Source organism: Trachypithecus francoisi, unplaced genomic scaffold (assembly GCF_009764315.1).
Source record: "Trachypithecus francoisi isolate TF-2019V2 unplaced genomic scaffold, Tfra_2.0 Lachesis_group7, whole genome shotgun sequence".
NCBI lineage: Eukaryota > Metazoa > Chordata > Mammalia > Primates > Cercopithecidae > Trachypithecus > Trachypithecus francoisi.
The window spans coordinates 55,918,596-55,940,746 of NW_022681472.1; the positions used below are offsets into that span (position 1 = coordinate 55,918,596).

Genomic DNA, 22,151 nt, shown 5'->3' on the forward strand with positions numbered 1-22,151 from the left:
AGTCGCACAGTCTCAGCTGACTGCAAACTCCACCTCCTAGGCTCAAGCCTAGCCTCCCGAGTAGCTGGGACTACAGGTGCACACCACCACACCAGGCTAATTTTTATATTTTTTTGTAGAGATAGGGTTTTGCTATGCTGCCCAGGCTGGTCTCAAACTCTTGGGCTCAAGTGATCTACCTGCCTCGGCCTCCCAAAATGCTGAGATAAATAATTCAATTAAAAAAACATGATTATATTAAAATTTCTGGCTTGGGAAAAGAAAAAAAACCCCAGTTTCACCAGTATAATAACCTATGCTAACAAAGCACACAAGACTGATACATGAAACCAGAGTATCAAGTGATTGCTTTACAATGAAAAATGAGAAAATCAACCATCATTAAGGTTGTAGGTCTATGTTTACCAGCACACAACCTTGGAAAACAAGTTTACATGGTCAGAATAAGTGAAGGTAACTGTATGAGCCCGGTGAATATTCCCTCCATCAAGATCTATCAAGCTGACTAGATGCAACGAGCAGACAGCTCAGGACAGCACTTCAAGAGCATGTCAAGGTCTGCCTCTGAGACACTACACCTTCTGGGATGCCACCGCCAAACAATGTCTCTTCATGAGTGAGACATTCTTTCTTTTTCTTTTTTAAGAGCTAGGGTCTCACTCTGTCACCCATGCCGGACTGCAGCTGGAGTACACTGGTGCAATCATAGCTCACTGTAGCCTCTAATTCCTGGGCTCAAGTGATCTTCCTGTTTCAGCCTCCCAACTAGCTGGGACTACAAGCATGGACCACCATACCTGGCTAATTAAAAATTTTTTTTTGTAGAAATAGGGTCTCACTATGGTGTTCATGCTGATCTTGAACTCCTGGGGTCAAGTGATCTTCCCACCTCAGCCTCCCAAATGCTGGGATTATAGGTGTGAGCCACTGTTCCTGACCTGGAAAATTCTTTCTTTACATGTGCTGGCATCTTCATTACAAATCTTGCAGGCCTGTGAAGCCCTTCTGTCTCTAGACGGCTACTCATATCTGTTCTGATTTATTACACATTCATTTCCTAGTTTAAATTGCAAAAAGCAACCATATTTTTAGGTTCCTTGGGTGAAGTGGGAGGGGACAGGGAGACTGCATTGCTGCTCCAAAGCAATTTATTAAGTGCTCCCATTTTTGTTGTTGTTTTTTGTATTTTTCCAAGAAAGAGTCGCTCTGTTGCCCAGGCTGGAGTGCAGTGGCGCGATCTTGGCTCACTGCAACCTCCACCTCCCGGGTTCAAGCACTTCTCCTGCCTCAGCCCACCGAGTAGCTGGGATTATAGGCGCATGACACCACATCCGGGTAGTTTTTGTATTTTTAGTAGAGATGGGTTTCACTGTGTTGGCCAAGCTGGTCTCGAACTCCTGACCTCGGATCTGCCCACCTTGGCCTTCCAAAGTGCTGGGATTACAGGCGTGAGCCACCACACCCAGCCAAGAGCTCCTTATTAAGAGTAAACTGGAAAGACAGAATGTTGATAATTGCTGAAGCTGAGTGAAGGTATATGGGGGCTCATTAAACTGTTTTCACATAAAATTTTTCTTAAAAAAATAAAAATGCTTGGCTGGCTGTCATTTCCAAATAATCAATGACTATCTTTAATTAGGTTTATAATATGTTGTTAAGAATATAAACATGCCAAAGAGTTCATGAATTTTTCAACACCTATCACAGCACCTTTTATATGGCACCTTCAATCCTGAGCATACAAGCTAAACAGAGCAGAATGTCTTCATGGACCTACAGTTTTGTGGAGAAAAAAATATTAAAGGTGATATTTGACAATTTAATGTTCATAAAGATAGTTGAAGATATTAAAGTGAAAGATTAAACAAGGTGATAAACAGATACTCTTTCTTCTAGAGATAATAATAAGAAAGCAATGGCTTAGAAGTTAAGAGTACAGGGTCTGGAGTCAGAATAGTTGGTACTAATTCCAAGTTCACCAATTGCTAAATGGATGGCATTAGGAAAGCATTCAACTTCCCTAAGTCTCAGTTTCCAAAGCTATAAAATAAAGATACCAATCAACCCCCTAGGATTGTCTAGAATTAAATAAAATTATCCATATAAAGTTATTACCACAGAACCTAACAGAAACATTAAAGAAATGTCAGGTATAATAGACATTGGTGGTTCAGAGAAGTTCAGGTGTTTGCTTTTCTGGAAACAAGAGGATTAAAAGAGGATCTATAAATAAATAAATAAGGATCTTTAGAGATCGTTTTTTGGTCTATAATCCTATGGTATTCAAAAATCTTAAGACTCTATGGGTAACTGGTGTAAACATCAGGAAGTGGGGGATGAGTGGGTAGCTACAAACCAGAAAGCTGGCTGCTGTGCTTGTTCTTCCTGAATCCACTTCACTAGCAAACATGACAAAATGCGATGCAACACGAGAACCCTGCTGATTCTGTGCTCAGTGATTCACAGTGTTCAGGAATCCAAGCCTGACCGCTAATTGGGACACCATCTCTCTGGTAAAAAAAAACAAATAATGTAACAAAGCCTGAATAGTAATTGCCCAGCACTCCAGAAACAACCTAATTGTGAAGACACCAAAATTTACCATAAAGCTATAAAGAGGTACATGATTTTCCACATTGAATCACCAACCAACCTCACCCCTCACCTATGCCCATTCATCTTTTAGAAAACAGAGCTTGATTCTTAATGCTGCTGCTGAGTAGAGAAATAATGAGCTCTGTTGGTGCGCCTGAAAATACACAATCGGCCTAGAGAAGGAGAACTTAGCTTGTGACACTTTAATGAAAATGTCAGGACCACCCTGAAGTATTTAGGTCCTGTAAATGCCAAGTAAAGAGAGGAGCTAAACAATTAAGGTAATGGATGACAGTGAGCAAAGGGAAAATAAAGCTGATTATCAGAGAAAAATCTTCAAAACACTGTCCCTCTTATGCCATAAAGTTTTTCCAAAGGAATTTGTGATTACACCCAAGGTTTTGGGTGTTACCTCAGACTTCATTGGAAAACATTGTAAGAACAATGCAAATTTTATGGGGGAGGAGCTACATGGTCTTATCTGTTTTTTTCTCTCTCAATCTTTCTAGGGTTCTCTAGAAAAGTAGGCAAAAGAAAGCATATTCTTGACCCTTGATAGAAAGAACGCTTGGGGGGCTGCACCTGTGCTTTGTTCACCAATGTGTTCTCAGCACCAATCACAGCAGAGTATAGTAGGCGTTTGGTCAATGTTTGCGGAAATAGCAATAACATGTTTAGGCTAGGAAAAATGTGTGCTCCTAATTGCTGGTCTAACTGCTATTCAGTTTATACTGATTTACTGGTTTGTACACTATAAAAGCAGGAGCAAAGGGGACAAACACATAGACATACTCAGAGAACCTTAAGGCAGGGCTACAATGCACAACCTCGTATGAACATCATTTGGATCCACAGTGTGTCTCAAATCACCTAATAGGAGACTGAAATGACCTGGGGCCAGAGAGGATAATGATAGCAATAAATAATTACTAAATAATTTAATGAATTCTGCATTACAATTACATCACAACTTACGGGCTTCCTAAAAACATGAATGCACAACACAGATCTGGTGACATTTACTGACTCAGCTTTTCTGTTTTCTTTTTCTCTTGTGAAATTTTGCAAACACAAGAGTAAACGGGCAACAGTACTATAAACCCTGGGTAAATAGAAGAAGTCACCTGGGCTGACTTATTGGGCAAGGGACCCATCAAGTGACTTCTTCATAGAAATAGAAGATACAACAGGAGTCTCTCACTAGAGCATTACAGCAGAGTATTTTCAAGCTGTCATATCATTGGGTGGAGATGTCAGGAGCAGGACTTGCAAATGTTAAAGTTTCATTTGGCTATTGCTGAAGATACCAGAAAGATGTAAAATTGATTCTGCAGTTGTTAATCTGAATAAAATAGGACAGTGTCCTATGAAGCATAAGACTAAAGGACAGCAGGTTTTGGCTCAAAAATGAGAAAAAAGGAAACAGTTCCCTTATTTGAAAAAGGTATTTGAAAAGAAGCTGATGGCTTAAAAAGTAAAACAAAACAATAACCAACTGTTTTCTGCCAGTAAAGAGAGAAATAATTTCATTATCAGTTAAGACGCTATTACCTGGTTAGGCATGGTGGCTCATGACTGTAATCCCAACACTTTGGGAGGCTGAGGTGGGAGGACTGCTTGAGTGCAAGAATTCAAGACAAGCCTGGGCAACATGTGAGACCCTGCCTCTACAAAACATTAGCTGGGGCTGGTGATGTGTCTGTAGTATCAGCTACTAGGGGAATCACAGGGGGCACCGAGGTGGTAGAATCGCTTTGAGCCCAGGAGGTTGAGGATGCAGTGAGCTGTGATCGTGAGCCACTGCTCTCCAGCTTGGGTGACAGAGAAAGATGACCTTGTCTCAAAAAAAAAAAAAAAGAGAGAGAGAGAAACATTATTACCTGTTCTAAATATGACTGAAGTGCTTCAGTAATTATCTCCTTCCCCACTAGAGAGTGAAGCTTCTGAGTCAAGAACTTTGTCCTAATCATCTTTCTATCCACAGAACATTACTTGGCACATAGCAGGTTTCTCAGTGAATGTTCATTAATAAGTAACTGAATATTATAAAGGAGATTCTTAAAAGGTTGTGATTCAATGTAGTATATTTTATTTCGTTTCATTTATTTATTTATTTTGAGACAGAGTCTCATTCTGTTGCCCAGGCTGGAGTGCAGTGGCATGATCTCAGCTCACTGCAACCTCCGTCTCCTGGTTCAAGTGATTCTCCTGTCTCAGCCTCCCGAGTAACTGGGAATACAGGCATGCACCACCACATCTGGCTAATTTTTGTAGTTTTAGTAGAGATGGGGTTTCGCCATGTTGGCCAGGCTGGTCTCGAACTCCTGACCTCAGTTGATCCATCTACCTCGGCCTCCCAAAGTATTGGGATTATGGGCATAAGCCATCATGCCTGGCCTAATGTACTATATTTTAATTTAAGTTATATTGTAGAACTGTATATCCACTCTAGTTTCTTCAAATTCCCATTTTCCTTCCTCATTATCCAGGTAATTGATAGAACCTTAAATATTGACCCTAATAATACTGTTTATTCCATTTAGTGCTCTGTTCTACTGTATATGATCTCGTAAAATACATATTAAAAATAAATGTTATAAATATATAACATTTTAATGTTCTATTTATATATAGTCTTTTTTTCACTCCACATTTCACCTTGTGTATAACCCTTCATAGGCCTTGGTAGATGTGAGGGGTCTTAGTGTCACTTTTCGCCTCTAAGGGCCCAGGGCCTTGTCTGTGCCTTGTGGTTCTTATAACCCACACTCTTGGTTTATCCATGACAGTCCCACTGTCAGCTCATGCTTTTCACTCTGGTTCTCAGTACACTTCTTAACCATGGTCCCTGGTGATGTCCCTTACTATCTCGGCCATGCACTTAAAAGCACATTTGTTATATTTTAGCTGGCATTTCCAGGTATATTTTAGACGAAGAGTTTTCAGGTAATCTAGGCTGCCAAGATACCAGAAAAGGAAATCTCCGCAAGAAGCAGTCACACGTTCCCTTATTTAATGCCCATAGTAAGTACCAGAAAAGCAAGCTTCTTCACACCTACCAACCTAGGAGACAAAAAGGAAAAAAAAAAAAAAAAAAAAAGCCTTGCTTCTGTTGGCCTAGGCTTTTTGTAAAAGAAAGAAAACAACGTATCTCCTGAGAATTCGCTATCGTGAGTTTACTATTATGTGGGCTTCATGTTCAAGTTTATACTTGGCTAATTTCTCATCCTGGAAATGATTACAAAATGTGCCTACCAGAAAGAGCATAGATTTAAAAAACCCACTAAAGAGCTCATAATTCAAAATTACAAAACACACCAGAAAAGAATCCACCATGTCAGCAGAACTAATAAATAGCAGAATTAGTTCTTCCAAGAACTACAAATTACAGAATTATTGAATACTATTGCAGCCAGGCTCCAGGGTGGCCCCCATGAAAACAGTATCTCCTGGTATTCATACCCTTTCATAACCCTCTCCCACCAAGTATGGGCATAACATGTGGCTGCTTCTAATCAAGAGAATATAGCAATGGTGATTATTTGTATGTGGTTACATGTATATGGTTACATTACATAAGATAGCAATGCCTGTCTTGCTAAGAAACTCTCCCCTTTGCTGGTTTAGAGAAGCACACTGCCACATTGTGGGCTGCCATATGGAGAGGGCCATATGACACAGAACTAAGGGTGGCCTTCCAGCTGACTGCCAACAAAAATCTGAGGCCATCAGTCTAACAATGTGTTACCCTGATGTCCAATCCAATTCTGATGCTAGAAACTGAATATTGCTCACAATCATGTGAACACTGAAGCAGATCCTTCCCCAGTCGAGCCCCAGATGAGACACTAGCCCTGGCTGAGCCCTTACAGAGAACCCAACAAAGCTGTGCCCAGAATCCTGACCTATATAAACTATGAGATAATAATGTGTGTTGCTTTAAGTCACAAATTTTGTGATAATACTGTTATGACAGAAGCTACAAACTATAACACATGTTTAAAATGATTAAAGACATCAAAAAAGAAACCATGGCAGGCCAGGCATGGTGGCTTACGCCTGTAATCCCAGTATTTTGGTAGGCTGAGGCACACGGATCACCTGAGGTCAGGAGTTCAAGACCAGCCTGACCAACATGGTGAAACCCCATCTCTACTAAAACTACAAAAAATTTGCCAGGCATGGTGGTGCATGCCTGTAATCCCAGCTACTTGGGAGGCTGAAGCAGGAGAATCGTTTGAACTGGGGAGGCAGAGGTTGCAGTGAACCAAGATCATGCCATTGGACTCCAGCCTGGGCAACATGGCGAAACTCCATCTCACAAAAAAAAAAAAAAAAAAGAAACGGGAATAAAAGAAACCATGGCATGTGTATACCTATGTAAAAAACCTGTATGTTCTGCACATGTATCCTGGGACTTAAAGTAAAATAAAAATGTTTTTAAAAGAAATTTTAAAATGAGGAAAAAGACCAAAAAACCCCAGGAAATTTTGTAAAACAAAAATATAGTGTTTAATAACACAAAAACATAATCTGAAAATGACTTAACTCAATGGGTAAGTTAAAGAGCAGAATGAAATCTGAAGAATATATGAACTGAAAAACAGTACAAAGAAAATTGATCTATTTCTATCTAAAACATACAACACAGATATTCAAAGGTGGAAAAACCTGAAACAGAGGTTAAGAGTGACATGAAATATATAGTCATGTGCTGCATAAAATTGTTTCAATCAATAGTGGACCACACATACAATGGTGGTCCCATAACATAATGGAGCTGGAAAACCCCTATTACCTAGTAACATTGTAGCACATGTATTACTCACATGTTTGTAACCTACTGCACTGCCAGTTGTATAAAGGTATGGCACATACAATTATGTATAGTATAATACTTGATAATGATAATAAATGATCATATTACTGGTTTATGTATTTACAACGTTATATTTTTTATCTTTTTTTTAGAATGTACTCCTTCTACTTATTAAAAAAGTTAACTGTAAAACAGGCTCAGGCAGGTGCTTCAGGAGGAATCCCAGAAGAAGGCATTGTTATCATAGGAGATGACAGCTCCATGCATGTTACTGCCCCTGAAAATCTTCCAGTGGTAAACACATTGAGGTGAAATACAGAATGCCAAAGTCAAAGAAAAGACTGTAAAAGTAAACATGAGAAAAAAATCCTCCTACAAAGGAGCAACAGCATACTCTTCAATGATAGCAACGGCAGAAAACAATAAAACAGGATTTCCAAAGTGGTAAGAGGAAACTGTCAACCTAGAATTCTATATTCAGCTAAATCATCAATGAGAGAATAAAATAAACATTTTCAAACAAATGGGTCTACCACTAGTAGGCCCTAATGGAAAAACGACTAAAGGATATTCTTCAGGAATTAAACTGAAAGGAAGGAATATGACACAAAAAGCAAAAGCAAGCAAGGAATTAGTGAATAAACTGACGCAAACACTGACAGTATTAAAAAAGTAATGATGACTCCTAGGAGGGTAAAAGCCAAAATTAGCAAAAATAATGTACAGCCGGGCGCAGTGGCTCAAGCCTGTAATCCCAGCACTTTGGGAGGCCAAGGCGGGCGGATCACGAGGTCAGGAGATCGAGACCATCCTGGCTAACATGGTGAAACCCCGTCTCTACTAAAAAAATACAAAAAACTAGCCGGGCGAGGTGGCGGGCGCCTGTAGTCCCAGTTACTCGGGAGGCTGAGGCAGGAGAATGGCGTAAACCCGGGAGGCGGAGCTTGCAATGAGCTGAGATCCGGCCACTGCACTCCAGCCTGGGCGACAGAGCGCGACTCTGTCTCAAAAAAAATAAATAAATAATAATAATAATAATAATAATAATGTACAAAAATTATATGGAAAATGGGCAGGGTATGGTAAAATTAAAGTGTTCTAAGATCCTTGATTTATTTGAGAGGAGGATGAAGATAACAATTAACTTTAGACTTCATGGATTTCAGTATACATGTCAAAACTGTAAGGATAAAAAGAGAAATATAATATGTAACTTCCAAACCAGTAGAGGGAAACAAAATGTAAAACATTATCACTATCCATATTTTACAGAACATGAAACCAAGACCTATTAAAACTAACTGACCTGACAAAGTTTACCCAGCTAGTAACTAGGAGAATGTAAATAATTCATGTCTTTCAATGCCACGTTCTGTGATGTTTTTTGCCTTCTATGTCATATAGCCTCTGATCTAGATGATATATTAAAATAACAGTGTGTTACCCTGATGTCCAATCCAGTAAGACAAAAATCTCACACTGCTGCAAGAATTTCCTTATATTAAATAGCACTTTGTGGTAAAAGTGCTGTGGATTTACCTAGCAATTCTCTTATTTCTCATTTCCATTTCATTCTTACCTACCCTCTTCATTCATTAATTCCTACACTTTCCATATAATTCTTCTTGTAGACTCTTTTTTCCCCCTTCCTATTTCTTTTTTTTTTTTTTACCTTGTCAAATATATATTTTTGGATTATACTTTAAGTTTTAGGGTACATGTGCACAACGTGCAGGTTTGTTACAAATGTATACATGTGCCATGTTGGTGTGCAGCACCCATTAACTCGTCATTTACATTAGGTATATCTCCTAAAGCTATCCCTCCCCCCTCCTCCCACCCCACGACCGGCCCTGATGTGATGTTCCCCGCCCTGTGTCCAAATGTTCTCATTGTTCAATTCCCACCTATGAGTGAATACATGCGGTGTTTGGTTTTCTGTCCTTGTGATAGTTTGATGAGAATGATGGTTTCCAGCTTCATCCATGTCCCTACAAAGGGCATGAACTCATCCCTTTTTTATGGCTGCATAGTATTCCATGGTGTATATGTGCCACATTTTCTTAATCCAGTCTGTCACAGATGGACATTTGGGTTGGTTCCAAGTCTTTGCTATTGGGAATAATGCCGCAATAAGCATATGTGTACATGTGTCTTTATAGCAGCATGATTTATAATCCTTTGGGTATATACCCAGTAATGGGATGGCTGGGTCAAATGGTATTTCTAGTTCTAGATCCTTGAGGAATCGCCACACTGTCCTCCACAATGGTTGAAATAGTTTACAGTTCCACCAACAGTGTAAAAGTGTTCCTATTTCTCCACATCTTCTCCAGCACCTGTTGTTTCCTGACTTTTTAATGATCGCCATTCTAACTGGTGTGAGATGGTATCTCATTGTGGTTTTGATTTGCATTTCTCTGATGGTGAGTGATAATGCGCATTTTTTCATGTGTCTGTTAGCTGTATGAATGTCCTCTTTTGAGAAGTGTCTGTTCATATCCTTTGCCCACTTTTTGATGGGGTTGCTTTTTTCTTGTAAATTTGTTTGACTTCTTTGTAGGTTTTGGATATTAGCCCTTTGTCAGATGAGTAGATTGCAAAAATTTTCTCCCATTCTGTAGGTCGTCTGAGGAGGCAGTCTGTCTATTCTCAGATCTCAAACTCCATAGTGGGAGAACCACTACTCTCTTCAAAGCTGTCAGACAGAGACATTTAAATCTGCAGGGGTTTCTGCTGCCTTTTGTTTGGCTATGCCCTGCCCCCAGAGGTGGAGTCTACAGAGGCAGGCAGGCCTCCTTGAGCTGAGGTGGGCTCCACCCAGTTCGAACTTCTCAGCCACTTTGTTTACCTACTTAAGCCTCAGCAATGGCAGGTGCCCCTCCCCCAGCCTCACTGCCACCTTGCCGTTAGATCTCAGACTGCTGTGCTAGCAATGAGCAAGGCTCATTGGGCATGGGACCCTCCAAGCCAGGCGCAGCATATAATATCCTGGTGTGCTGTTTGCTAACACCCTTGGAAAAGCGCAGTATTAGGGTGGGAATGAACTGATTTTCCAGGTGCTGTCTGTCACAGCTTCCCTTGGCTAGGAAAGGGAATTTCCTGTCCCCTTGCACTCCTGGGTGAGGCTTCGGCTCTTGCTCAGTGGGCTGTACCCACTGTCCTGCACCCACTGCCCAACATGCCCAAGTGAGATGAACCTGGTCCCTCAGTTGGAAATGCAGAAATCACCCGTCTTCTACGTCGCTTATGCTGGGAGCTGTAGACTGGAGCTGTTCCTACTCGGCCATCTTGGAAGTGCCCCCCTACATTTCTTATATTTAAAATTTGGTGTGTGTGTGTGTGTGTGTATGTGTGTGTGAGTGTGTGTATACTTGAACATGTTTAAATTTTTGTTTCATACGTTTACTTATTTTTATTTAAATATCATTATGCATGCTATGGAGAGTGATAGATTCTAAATGCATAATTTTTGTTAGGATACAGCTTATTTGAAAGATTTCACAAGTTACAAAAGACAGTAGTCGCTAGGTCTGTTTCATTCACTAGTAGTGCTCTCTCACTGAAGCAAGTATGTAATGTCAAAAAAAAAAATGCAGAACTCTTGGCAGAAACACTACAAGCCAGAAGAGAGAGGGGGCTAATATTCAACATTCTTAAAGAAAATAATTCTCAACCCAGAATTTCATATGCAGGTAAACTAAGCTTCATAAGTGAAGGAGAAATAAATTCCTTTACAGACAAGCAAATGCTAAGAGATTTTGTCACCACCAGGCCTGCCTGACAAGAGCTCCTGAAGGAAGCACTAAACATGGAAAGAAACAACCGGTACCAGTCACCGCAAAATCATGCCAAAATGTAAAGACCATCGAGGCTAGGAAGAAACTGCATCAACTAATGAGCAAAATAACCAGCTAACATCATAATGACAGGATCAAATTCACACATAACAATACTAACCTTAAATGTAAATGGGCTAAATGCTCGAATTAAAAGACACAGACTGGCAAATTGGATAAACAGTCAAGATCCATCAGTGTGCTGTATTCAGGAGACCCATCTCACATGCAGAGACACATATAGTCTCAAAATAAAGGGATAGAGGAAGATCTATCAAGCAAATGGAAAGCAAAAAAAGGCAGGGGTTGCAATCCTAGTCTCTGACAAAACAGACTTTAAACCAACAAAGATCAAAAGAGACAAAGAAGGGCATTACATAATGGTAAAGGGATCAATTCAACAAGAAGAGCTAACTATCCTAAATATATATGCACCCAATACAGGAGCACCGTGATTACTCTTCCTTAGAGACCTACAAAGAAACTTAGACTCCCACACAATAATAATGGGAGACTATAACACTACACTGTCAATATTAGACAGATCAGCGAGAGAGAAGGTTAACAAAGATATCCAAGACTTGAACTCAGCTCTGCACCAAGTGGACCTAATAGACATCTACAGAACTCTCCACCCCAAATCAACAGAATATACATTCTTCTCAGCACCACGTTGTACTTATTCTAAAACTGACCACCTAACTGGAACTAAAATACTCCTCAGCAAATGCAAAAGAACAGAAATTATAACAAACTGTCTCTCAGACCACAATGCAATCAAATTAGAACTCAGGATTAAGAAACTCACTCAAAACCACACAACTGCATGGAAACTGAGCAGCCTGCACCTGAGTGACTACTGGGTAAATAACGAAATGAAGGCAGAAATAAAGATGTTCTTTGAAACCAATGAGAACAAAGACACAATGCACCAGAATCTCTGGGACACATTTAAAACAGTGTGTAGAGGGAAATTTATAGCACTAAATGCCCACAAGAGAAAGCAGCAAAGATCTAAAATTGACGCCCTAACATCACAATTAAAAGAACTAGAGAAGCAAGAGCAAATAAATTCACAAGCTAGCAGAAGAAAAGAAATAACTAAGATCAGAGCAGAACTGAAAGAGATAGAGACATAAAAAACCCTTCAAAAAAAAATCAATGAATCCAGGAGCTAGTTTTTTGAAAAGATCAACAAAATAGATAGACCGCTAGCAAGACTAATAAAGAAGAAAAGAGATCAAATAGATGCAATAAAATATGATACAGGGGATATCACCAGTGATCCCACAGAAATACAAACTACCGTGAGAGAATACTATAAACACCTCTACACAAATAAACTAGAAAATCGAGAAGACATGGATAAATTCCTGGACACATACACTCTCCCAAGACTAAACCAGGAAGAAGTTGAATCTCTGAATAGACCAATAACAGGCTCTGAAATTTAAGCAGTAATTAATAGCCTACAAACCAAAAAAAGAGTCCAGCACCAGGCAGATTCACAGTCAAATTCTACCAGAGGTACAAGGAGGAGCTGGCACCATTCCTTCTGAAACTATTCCAAACAATATAAAAAGAGGGGATCCTCCCTAACTCATTTCATGAGGCCAGCATCATCCTGATACCAAAGCCTGGCAGAGACACAACAAAAAAGAGAATTTTAGACCAATATCCCTGATGAACATCGATGCGAAAATCCTCAATAAAATACTGGCAAATCAAATCCAGTAGTACATCAAAAAGCTTATCCACCACGAACAAGTCTTCTTCATCCATGGGATGCAAGGCTGGTTCAACATGTGCAAATCAATAAGTGTAATCCATCACATAAACAGAACCAATGACAAAAACCTGATGATTACCTCAATAGATTCAGAAAAGGCCTTTGACAAAATTCAACAGCCCTTCGTGCTAAAAACTCTCAATAAACTAGGTATTGATGGAATGTATCTCAAAATAATAAGAGCTATTTATGACAAACCCACAGCCAATATTATACTGTATGGGCAAAAACTGGAAGCTTTCCCTTTGAAAACGAGCAGGAGACAAGTATGCCCTCTCTCACCACTCCTACTTAACAAAGTGTTGGAAGTTCTGGCAAGGGCAGTAAGGCAAGAGAAAAAAATAAAGGGTATTTAATCAGGAAAAGAGGAAGTCAAATTGTCCCTGTTTGCAGATGACATGATTGTATATTTAGAAAACCCCATCATCTCAGCCCAAAATCTCCTTAAGCTGATAAGCAACTTCAGCAAAGTCTCAGGATACAAAATCAATGTGCAATAATCACAAGCATTCCTATACACCAACAACAGACAAACAGAGAGCCAAATCATGAGTGAATTTCCATTCACAATTGCTACAAAGAGAATAAAATACCTAGGAATCCAACTTACAAGGGATGTGAAGGACCTCTTCAAGGAGAACTACAAAGCACTGCTCAATGAAATAAAAGAGGACTCAAACAAATGGAATAACATTCTATGCTCATGGATAGGAAGAATCAATATCATGAAAATGCCCATACTGTCCAAGGTAATTTATAGCTTCAATGCCATCCTCATCAAGCTACCAATGACTTTCTTCACAGAATTGGAAAAAACTACTTTAAAATTCATATGGAACCAAAAAAGAGCCCATATTGCCAAGACAATCCTAAACCAAAAGAAAAAAGCTGGAGGCATCACGCTACCTGACTTCAAACTATAGAACAAGTCTACAGTAACCAAAACAGCATGGTACTGGTACAAAAACAGATATATAGACCAATGGAACAGAACAGAGGTCTCAGAAATAACACCACACATCTACAACCATCTGATCTTTGACAAACCTGACAAAAACAAGAAATGGGGAAAGGATTCCCTATTTAATAAATGGTGCTGGGAAAACTGGCTAGCCATACGTAGAAAGCTGAAACTGGATTCCCTCCTTATACCTCATACAAAAATTAATTCAAGATGGATTAAAGACTTAAATGTTAGACGTAAAACCATAAAAACCCTAGAAGAAAACCTAGGCAATACCATTCAGGACATAGGCATGGGCAAGGACTTCATGACTAAAACACCAAAAGCAATGGTAACAAAAGCCAAAATAGACAAGTGGGATTTAATTAAACTAAAGAGCTTCTGCATGGCAAAAGAAACTACCTCCAGAGTGAATAGGCAACCTACAGAATGGGAGAAAATTTTTGCAATCTACCCATCTGACAAAGGGCTAATATGCAGAATCCACAAAGAGCTCAAACAAATTTACAAGAAAAGAAAACCCCATCAAAAAGTGGGCAAAGGATATGAACAGACACTTCTCAAAAGAAGACATCTACGCAGGCAACAGACACATGAAAAAATGCTCATCATCACTAGTCATCAGAGAAATGCATATCAAAACCACAATGAGATACCATCTCACACCAGTTAGAATGGCGATCATTAAAAAGTCAGGAAACAACAGGTGCTGGAGAAGATGTGGAGAAATAGGAACACTTTTATACTGTTGGTAGGAGTGTCAATTAGGTATACCATTGTGGAGGACAGTGTGGCAATTCCTCAAGGATCTAGAACCAGACATACCATTGACCCAGTGATCTCATTACTGGGTATGTACCCAATGGATTTTAAATCACGCTGCTATAAAGACACATGCACATGTGTGTTTATTGTGGCACTATTCCCAATAGCAAAGACTTGGAACCAACCCAAATGTCCATCAGTGACAGACTGGATTAAGAAAATGTGGCACATATACACCACGGAATACTATGCAGCCATAAAAAAGGGATGAGTTCATGCCCTTTGTAGGGACATGGATGAAGCTGGAAACCATCATTCTCATCAAACTATCACAAGGACAGAAAACCAAACACTGCATGTTCTCAGTCACAGGTGGGAATTGAACAATGAGAACACTTGGACACAGGGTGGGGAACATCACACACTGGGGCCTGTCAGGGAGTGGGGGGCCTGGTGGGGGGATAGCATTAGGATAAATACCTAATGTAAATGACGAGTTGATGGGTGCAGCAAACCAACATGACACATGTAGACCTATGGAACAAACCTGCACATTGTGCAAATGTACCCTAGAACTTAAAATATAATAAAATTTAAAAAATAAAATAAAATTGAAATAAAAGACAAATCTCCAAATTAAAAAAAAAAAAAAAACGACCGTAGAACTATCTATAGGAACAATCTAGTCTCCAAATCCAAATCTTAGCAGTGGTATATTGTTTCTTGGCAAGCTGTTGCTAGGGTCAAAGATATCTCTACACTATGGTGGTGATTCCCTTTATCCTTGCCAACACCATTTAAATTGGTTTCCAACTGGGTACTAGTCTATTTTGAAGCCATGTGGTGAAATCTTCAGGGCGTACCCAAGACACTACTTCAAACTCTTGGACTCTTTAGTCATGCTAATCACTGTTACTGATATGCCCTTCCCCATCTAGCCTGAATAAAGATATTTCTGCAATATTTCATGGGGCAATAAAACTTCAGGGTGTATGTATAGAAAATCCTGTAAGTCTCTTGAAATCCAATCTCGGTCTCCTAGCATACAACTTGGCAGATATTTGAAAACAATATAAAATCAAGTTCATAGAAACTTTATCTATTTATTTTGAGTCAGGGTTTTGTTCTGCCCCCCAGACTGGAATGTGATGGTGCAATCATAGCTTACTGCAGCCTCGAACTCCTGGGCTCAAGCGATCCTCCCACCTCAGCCTCTCCAGTACCTGCAACTACAGGTGCACATCACTATGCCTGGCTACTTTTTAAATTTTTTATAGATATGCGGTCTCACTTTGTTGTCCAAGCTGGCCTTGAACTCCTGGGCTCAAGCAATCCTCCTGCCTCAGCCTGCCCAAGTACTGGGATTACAGGCATGAGCCACCACACCTGGCCCATAGCAATTTTAACATAGTCCAGTTTATTGTATTCTGCCATTGGCATTATCAATCCAAACATCTAAATTGTAAATTTACCCCTGAAGAGAACCATATATGTATTATAAAGAAACAAATAGCATTTCACACCATAACATGAATCTCTAGGATTATAGTATTACAGGCAGTTCTTGTATCTGAAGTCACAGAAACCTGGGATAATTAAAACCTATATCAATTTAGACAATTGCTCCTCTAACCAGAAAAATAAAGTTGGGCGTGATGGTGCATGCCTGTAATCCCAGCACTTAGGCTGAGGCAGCAGGATCACTTGAACCCAAGAGTTCAAGGCTGCAGTGAGCTATGATCCCTCCACTGCACTCCAGCCTGGGTGTCAAGGCAAGATCCTGTCTCTAAAAATGTAAATAAATAAAAAAGTAAGACAAAGTAAAATAACTATAGATGCAAAGAGCAAGTATGTAAAAACAAAAACAAAAACAAAAAAAACCATAGATTTGCTTCTCTTATCTTTCTTCATTCCTAAAAGCAAATGTCTCCATTGTTTTCCTGTCACTCCGTTTTAATTATCCAAAAGAGAACCTAGGAAAAGATAAAAACCTTATAGACATTGAAAATCCCAAAACAGAATCTCCACCTTCAAGTAACCAAAACTGTGTGGTTTTACAATCATTTATTACTAATAATTAACAAGTAAACCAAGCTCAAATAGAATTTTCTCTTTTACAAGGTCATGGAAATATGAAAATTATTAAGGAAAAAACTCACTTAATTGGGCAGCTGAAGATTGTTGGAGGAATACTCTCTATAGTAGTGAAAACATATAAAAGTAATGCATTGTACTTGAACAGATTGGGGCAATAGGTTAGGAGGAGGAGGATAAATAGAGAATTACAGGTAAAAGATTAACAAACAGAATAGTCAACTGTGTGGTCTCAGAAATGGTGCTAGTAAATTACATATAATTTCATGATTTCATGGAGACAGATATGGGCTATGTAGGAACTGAAGTCCTTATTCTCACAGTAAAAAGTACAAAACTCTGTCAGTTGATTTACAAAGCATAGTTACTAATGCCAGAGTCAGGGTGGGGGAAGTAACTATGAACATCCAGCGGTACACTATGATACATCAAATAAGATGATAAGATAATAAATAAAATGATGAAGCTAGTTTCCTTAGCATTGTTCAGGGGGAGGTCCTCTGGAATGCAGTTATTCTGGATTGTAAGAATCACTTAAGTGGTGAACAGATATAGAAGTGATTAGCACTTTTCTAGGCTTGGAGACCTGTCTCCAAAAAAGAACAGAAGAGCCTGAAAATAAAAAACTGCGAAAATAAGTCAGCTTGAGTCACAATTCTGTTCCTTTTCCTTCTTCCCCACAAAAGAGGCTATTTTCTCTGTCTCCTTTTACAGAGAAACCTCTGTTCTTCCCCTTCTATTTTTTTTTTTTTCTTTCCTCCTCTATTTGGCTTCAGGGTGGTCTTGAAACATTCTTTCCTCTACTCCCTGAGTGTCTGTCTCCTATGGCATGCAGAACTGAAGCCTGAACAACTACATGGGGCTTGCACTGCATAGTCAACATCTTTTCCTGCTCATACCAAGTCAACAGCCTAATATGTACAACAGCTGATATCTGCAGGAAGCTCAGAGAGTAACATTGGTCAATGTCTCTGCTCCCAATCACTTCAGTGATTCATTACATGTCCATTCTCAGGGTTTTCTTTTAAATCACTCACAACCAACCAAAAGGTATAAATTAGAAAAAAAAAAGTGAGAGAGAGAGACATTCTTTATCAGAAGAACAAGTAGTTGGCAAGAGAAAATAAAGCAAACCAAATAAAAGAGATAAAACTGAAAACTCACAAATCATATTATAAAATAATATTCTGCTGACATTTAAATAAAGTAATCCCATGGCAACAATTTAATTGCTGCCTTTTTGCCTGCGATCCCAGATTTCTCTTGTTTGGGACTGGACACAATTTTCATTTCTCTGTGTACTTAGTGCTTCACATTGAACCAATATTATTTACTACGTACTTGTGCTTGCTTGCATACTTTAAAAGGCTGAAGTGTTTCCTGGTAGAAAAGCTGATGATAAGCCTGCAGGTCAAACCAAAAGTACACGCTGTTCTTCCACAACTACAGATGGAAAAAGTACATAAATTATTACCACCTAATTATTAAAACTCTTACAAAGCTCTAATTTCAAATATAAGTAATTGTTTAGCTCCTTGCTGTTACCATAAATCAGGTTCAATTTAAGATGGTTTTAATCTTCTATCACAAACTGGCAACACACAAAATATTTACTGATATTGTTGCTGGAAGATTATATTTTTTCTATGTATGCCTCTCACATAATTAGTCATTAAAACAGTAAATATTCTAGTTAACAGTTAAGGAGTAACCACGTATTTTGATATATATGGGCAATGTGTATTACCGCAGAATCAAACATTACTGTAGTAAATGAACCAGTTAAACACTTTTTTTTTTCTTTTGAGACAGGGTCTCACTCTCTCACCCAGACCGGAGTGCAGGGGTGCAATCTCGGCTCACCACAACATCCACCTCCAGGCTCAAGCGATTCTCCCACCTCAGCCTCCCGAGTAGCTGGGATTACAGGCATGCACCACCACGCCCAGCTAATTTTTGTATTTTAGTAGAGATGGGGTTTCACCGTGTTGGCCAGGCTGGTCTCCAAGTCTTGACCTAAAATGATCCATCTACCTCGGCCTCCCAAAGTGCTGGGATTACAAGCATGAGCCACCGCACCTGGCCAATACTTTTCATTTTAGCAAAAGTAAGACTGATTTTTTTTTTAATTTTGAAAAATCAACTGGAAATAATTTTGCCACTATTCATTGTAATTTGTAATTGTAGGATGAACAAAATAATTATAATTGAGATGCTTAAATATTTACTAAATATTAAATATGAATTTTCTTATCACAGATGAGAATTTTAACATCAGATATAATTATGTGAGCACTTAATTTTTTTGATGTCTCTTATTTTTAAATGAAGTAAAATTATAAAATTAAATTTTAAATAATTCTTTTCTACCTTGTTCCCTGAATGCTCGCAGAATTTAGTAAAGAAGAATCCAGCTCTGTTTTCTACATACAAAGATTGCAACAAATGTTCCATGTCAAATCCTCCCAAGGCACCAACATCTGACATGGTTTTAACCTACATAACAAAACAGAAGTCTATTATCCACCAAAAAACATGGTAATTTTTTTATGGCATTACACAACAGGATTTCATAAACTCTACCATGCTGTCATTTTCCCACTGGACTATTTTATTTTTGTACCATATATGTAATTAATGCAGTATGTTTGCATTTGAGAGTCATATAACATTCATTTGTGGAGCCCCAACTATGGCCACAGAATATATTCTATTATAAACCAATCTGATTTTAAACTTAATGTTGTAACAACTTCCTAGCCTCAATTATTTTCATGTTTCAGGCAAAGTAAGACCATTTTAGGAGTATTTCAAATCCTGTTGGTGGCCTCTTTCATACATATTTAATGTTATTTCAGCCTTGAAGTGCTGCTATTACAGCTACAGAGGGTTATGACGAGAACTATCTCTAAAGCCTCTTGGTGCTGCTCATTAACTATCCTTAGGGGGTCCCTCTTGGACAGTCTCACCCTGTGTAGGTCATGGTCTGCACAGTGTAAATGGCAGTATAAGTTCTCATAAAATTTTGCTGTTTATAGGCTTCTCTGCCAACAGCACTGGCAACCCTCATACAATTTTTGAAACACAGAAAGCTGGCTATTTCTCCAAGCACAGGAGTGACTTCAGAATATGAAAGGGCATCTACTATTCAGTTTAACTCTTTGCTATTTGTTTTACAGAACTCATAGACTACTTCTTTGTAATAAGACAATAATGGTACAAAAAATTTAGGGTTTAAGTAAGGTTCTCACTCTTTTTTTGTCCTACTGTCTCTCCATTTCTCCACCTCTCTATCTGCCTGCTAAACAAATTCTGAAGTGAGAATTTAATGTTTTTACTGTGTTTAACTGTCAGCATTCCAAACTAAAAAAAAAAAAAATCCTTATTTTAGTAGGAAAAAAACTAATTAAAAGAAATGGGGTACCATTTGCATAGAATAAAATAAATAGTTACGCAAAATTATAGCTAAGTGTTCAGACGGTATTAGGACTGCCAAGGTTTCTACCTAAAGTATAATTCTTAGTGAATGTGAAGTTTTCATCTAGAACTAGTGCATTAAATCCATATTATCAGGGTAGCTGTACTGTGGAAACACCCTGCCCTTTAAAAATTCTAGGCTTCGGCCGGATGTGGTGGCTCATGCCTGTAATCCCAGCATTTTGGGAGGGCGAGGCAGGCGGATTGCCTGAGGTCAGGAGTTCGAGACCAGTCTGGGCAACATGGTGAAACCCCATCTCTACTGAAAATACAAAAAAAAAATTAGCAGGGTGTGGTGGCATGCACCTATAGTCCCAGCTACTTGGGAGGCTGAGGCAGGGAATTGTTTGAACCAGGGAGGTGGAGATTGTAGTGAGCCAAGACCGTGCTACTGCACTACAGCCTGGGCAACAGAGCAAGACTCTGTCTCAAAAAAAAAAAAATTATAGGCTTCTAAAATGTAATATCAAATACCATTTTTCTTTCAAGTGTCATCATACCAAAACCAGAACACCATTATCTTTGAAAACAGTAATCAATGCAGTATACAGAACCATGGTACTACAAAAGGAAAACACAGAGGAAATATTTGTGTAAAAATCCTTTAGCAAGGAAAAAAATCAAATGTATTGCTTAGTAAAGATAAAATATTATGATAAATCAATACAAATTCTCTAAAATCAGGAGATATTGATCAGTTAAATGAACAATCAGGTTTATTCAGTCCTCAAAATATGAGGACTCATATTTTATGAGTCCTCAAAATATTTATGAGTCCTCAAAATACTCACCTTAGGTTCTTCTGTATAAGTGTATCTTCTATCCAGCTGGGGCTTGAGACATTCAGAAATGTCAGTAAAAGATGTTAAGTGAATGACTTTGCTGCTTTCTGACATGTGCTTTGACCTAAATTATAAGGATGAGAACTAAAATTATAAGAATGAGAACTAACTGATCAACAAACAAATTCTGAGCACTTTTGGTATACATAGCACCAAATCTTAAGAGTACTTCTGAGCAATGTGACTCAGGAATAAAAGGATAAACATCGTTCTAGCCCTGAAGTGGTGGTTCAGAAAATGAGTCATAGTTATACAGGAAGACAATTCTCAAAATAACTGCTGGTTAGATGAATTCAAGAGGGTTTATTATAGATGCCAAATGACTGGGATGGATAATAAATATTTTGAGAGGGCAAGAATGAGAAATTCCTTCAACCTATATTAGTAATTTAAAAATAAAATATTTATTTGTGTTTTAATAAAATTCAAAAAAATTTTAATGTGTTATAGAGGGGCTCCTTAGATAGGAAAATAGTGAGCAATAAATGAAGGTGGGTATGGAAATCCTTGTTTAAAAGGCAGCAAAGATAATTTGCTTAAGGCAAGAAGACACTAACATTAAAAAGTGAACATTATATACTACATACCAAACATTGTGCTAGATATAATTCATATTATAATATGTAATCCTCACAGAGGTGAGATTCATATGGAATTATATAGATTAGTTTGGGGTGAAATAATGGAAGACTTTGGAGTTAGACTAATGACTTTAGACATTATCTTTTTCTATTTTTTTTATCCAGCTCCCTCTCCCACATCCATGCTGTAATTATTCTAAAGCCTTATTTTCTTGCTCCAAAAAACATGCCTATTCTACCTTGCCAATATACTTCCACTCCACTCCATCAGCGGATTACCTTGCAGTTTCTTCTCACACAAAACGTATGTACAACATGCTTCAGTTTCCATTTCCTCATGTAGCAGAATGGCATGTTTCTATATACAGTACCACTGAGATTCTGAA

The 22,151-nt window shown here is 38.6% G+C and overlaps 1 protein-coding gene across 6 annotated transcripts in view; it reads right to left on the reverse strand.

Annotated features, from left to right (window-relative positions):
- Positions 1-22,151, reverse strand: part of RGS22 (regulator of G protein signaling 22) — a 161,630-nt gene that overhangs the window by 75,531 nt on the left and 63,948 nt on the right. For all 6 annotated transcript variants that reach the window (XR_004435283.1, XM_033202830.1, XM_033202831.1 and 3 more), the window contains 3 exons: positions 21,134-21,248; positions 19,236-19,361; positions 18,207-18,308 (listed from right to left, as the gene is read on the reverse strand). Coding sequence is in view for 5 of the 6 variants with exons in the window: in XM_033202830.1 (XP_033058721.1) it covers positions 18,207-18,308; positions 19,236-19,361; positions 21,134-21,248 (343 nt within the window). In the remaining variant the exon portion in view is untranslated. The remainder of the gene's footprint in view (positions 1-18,206; positions 18,309-19,235; positions 19,362-21,133; positions 21,249-22,151) is intronic.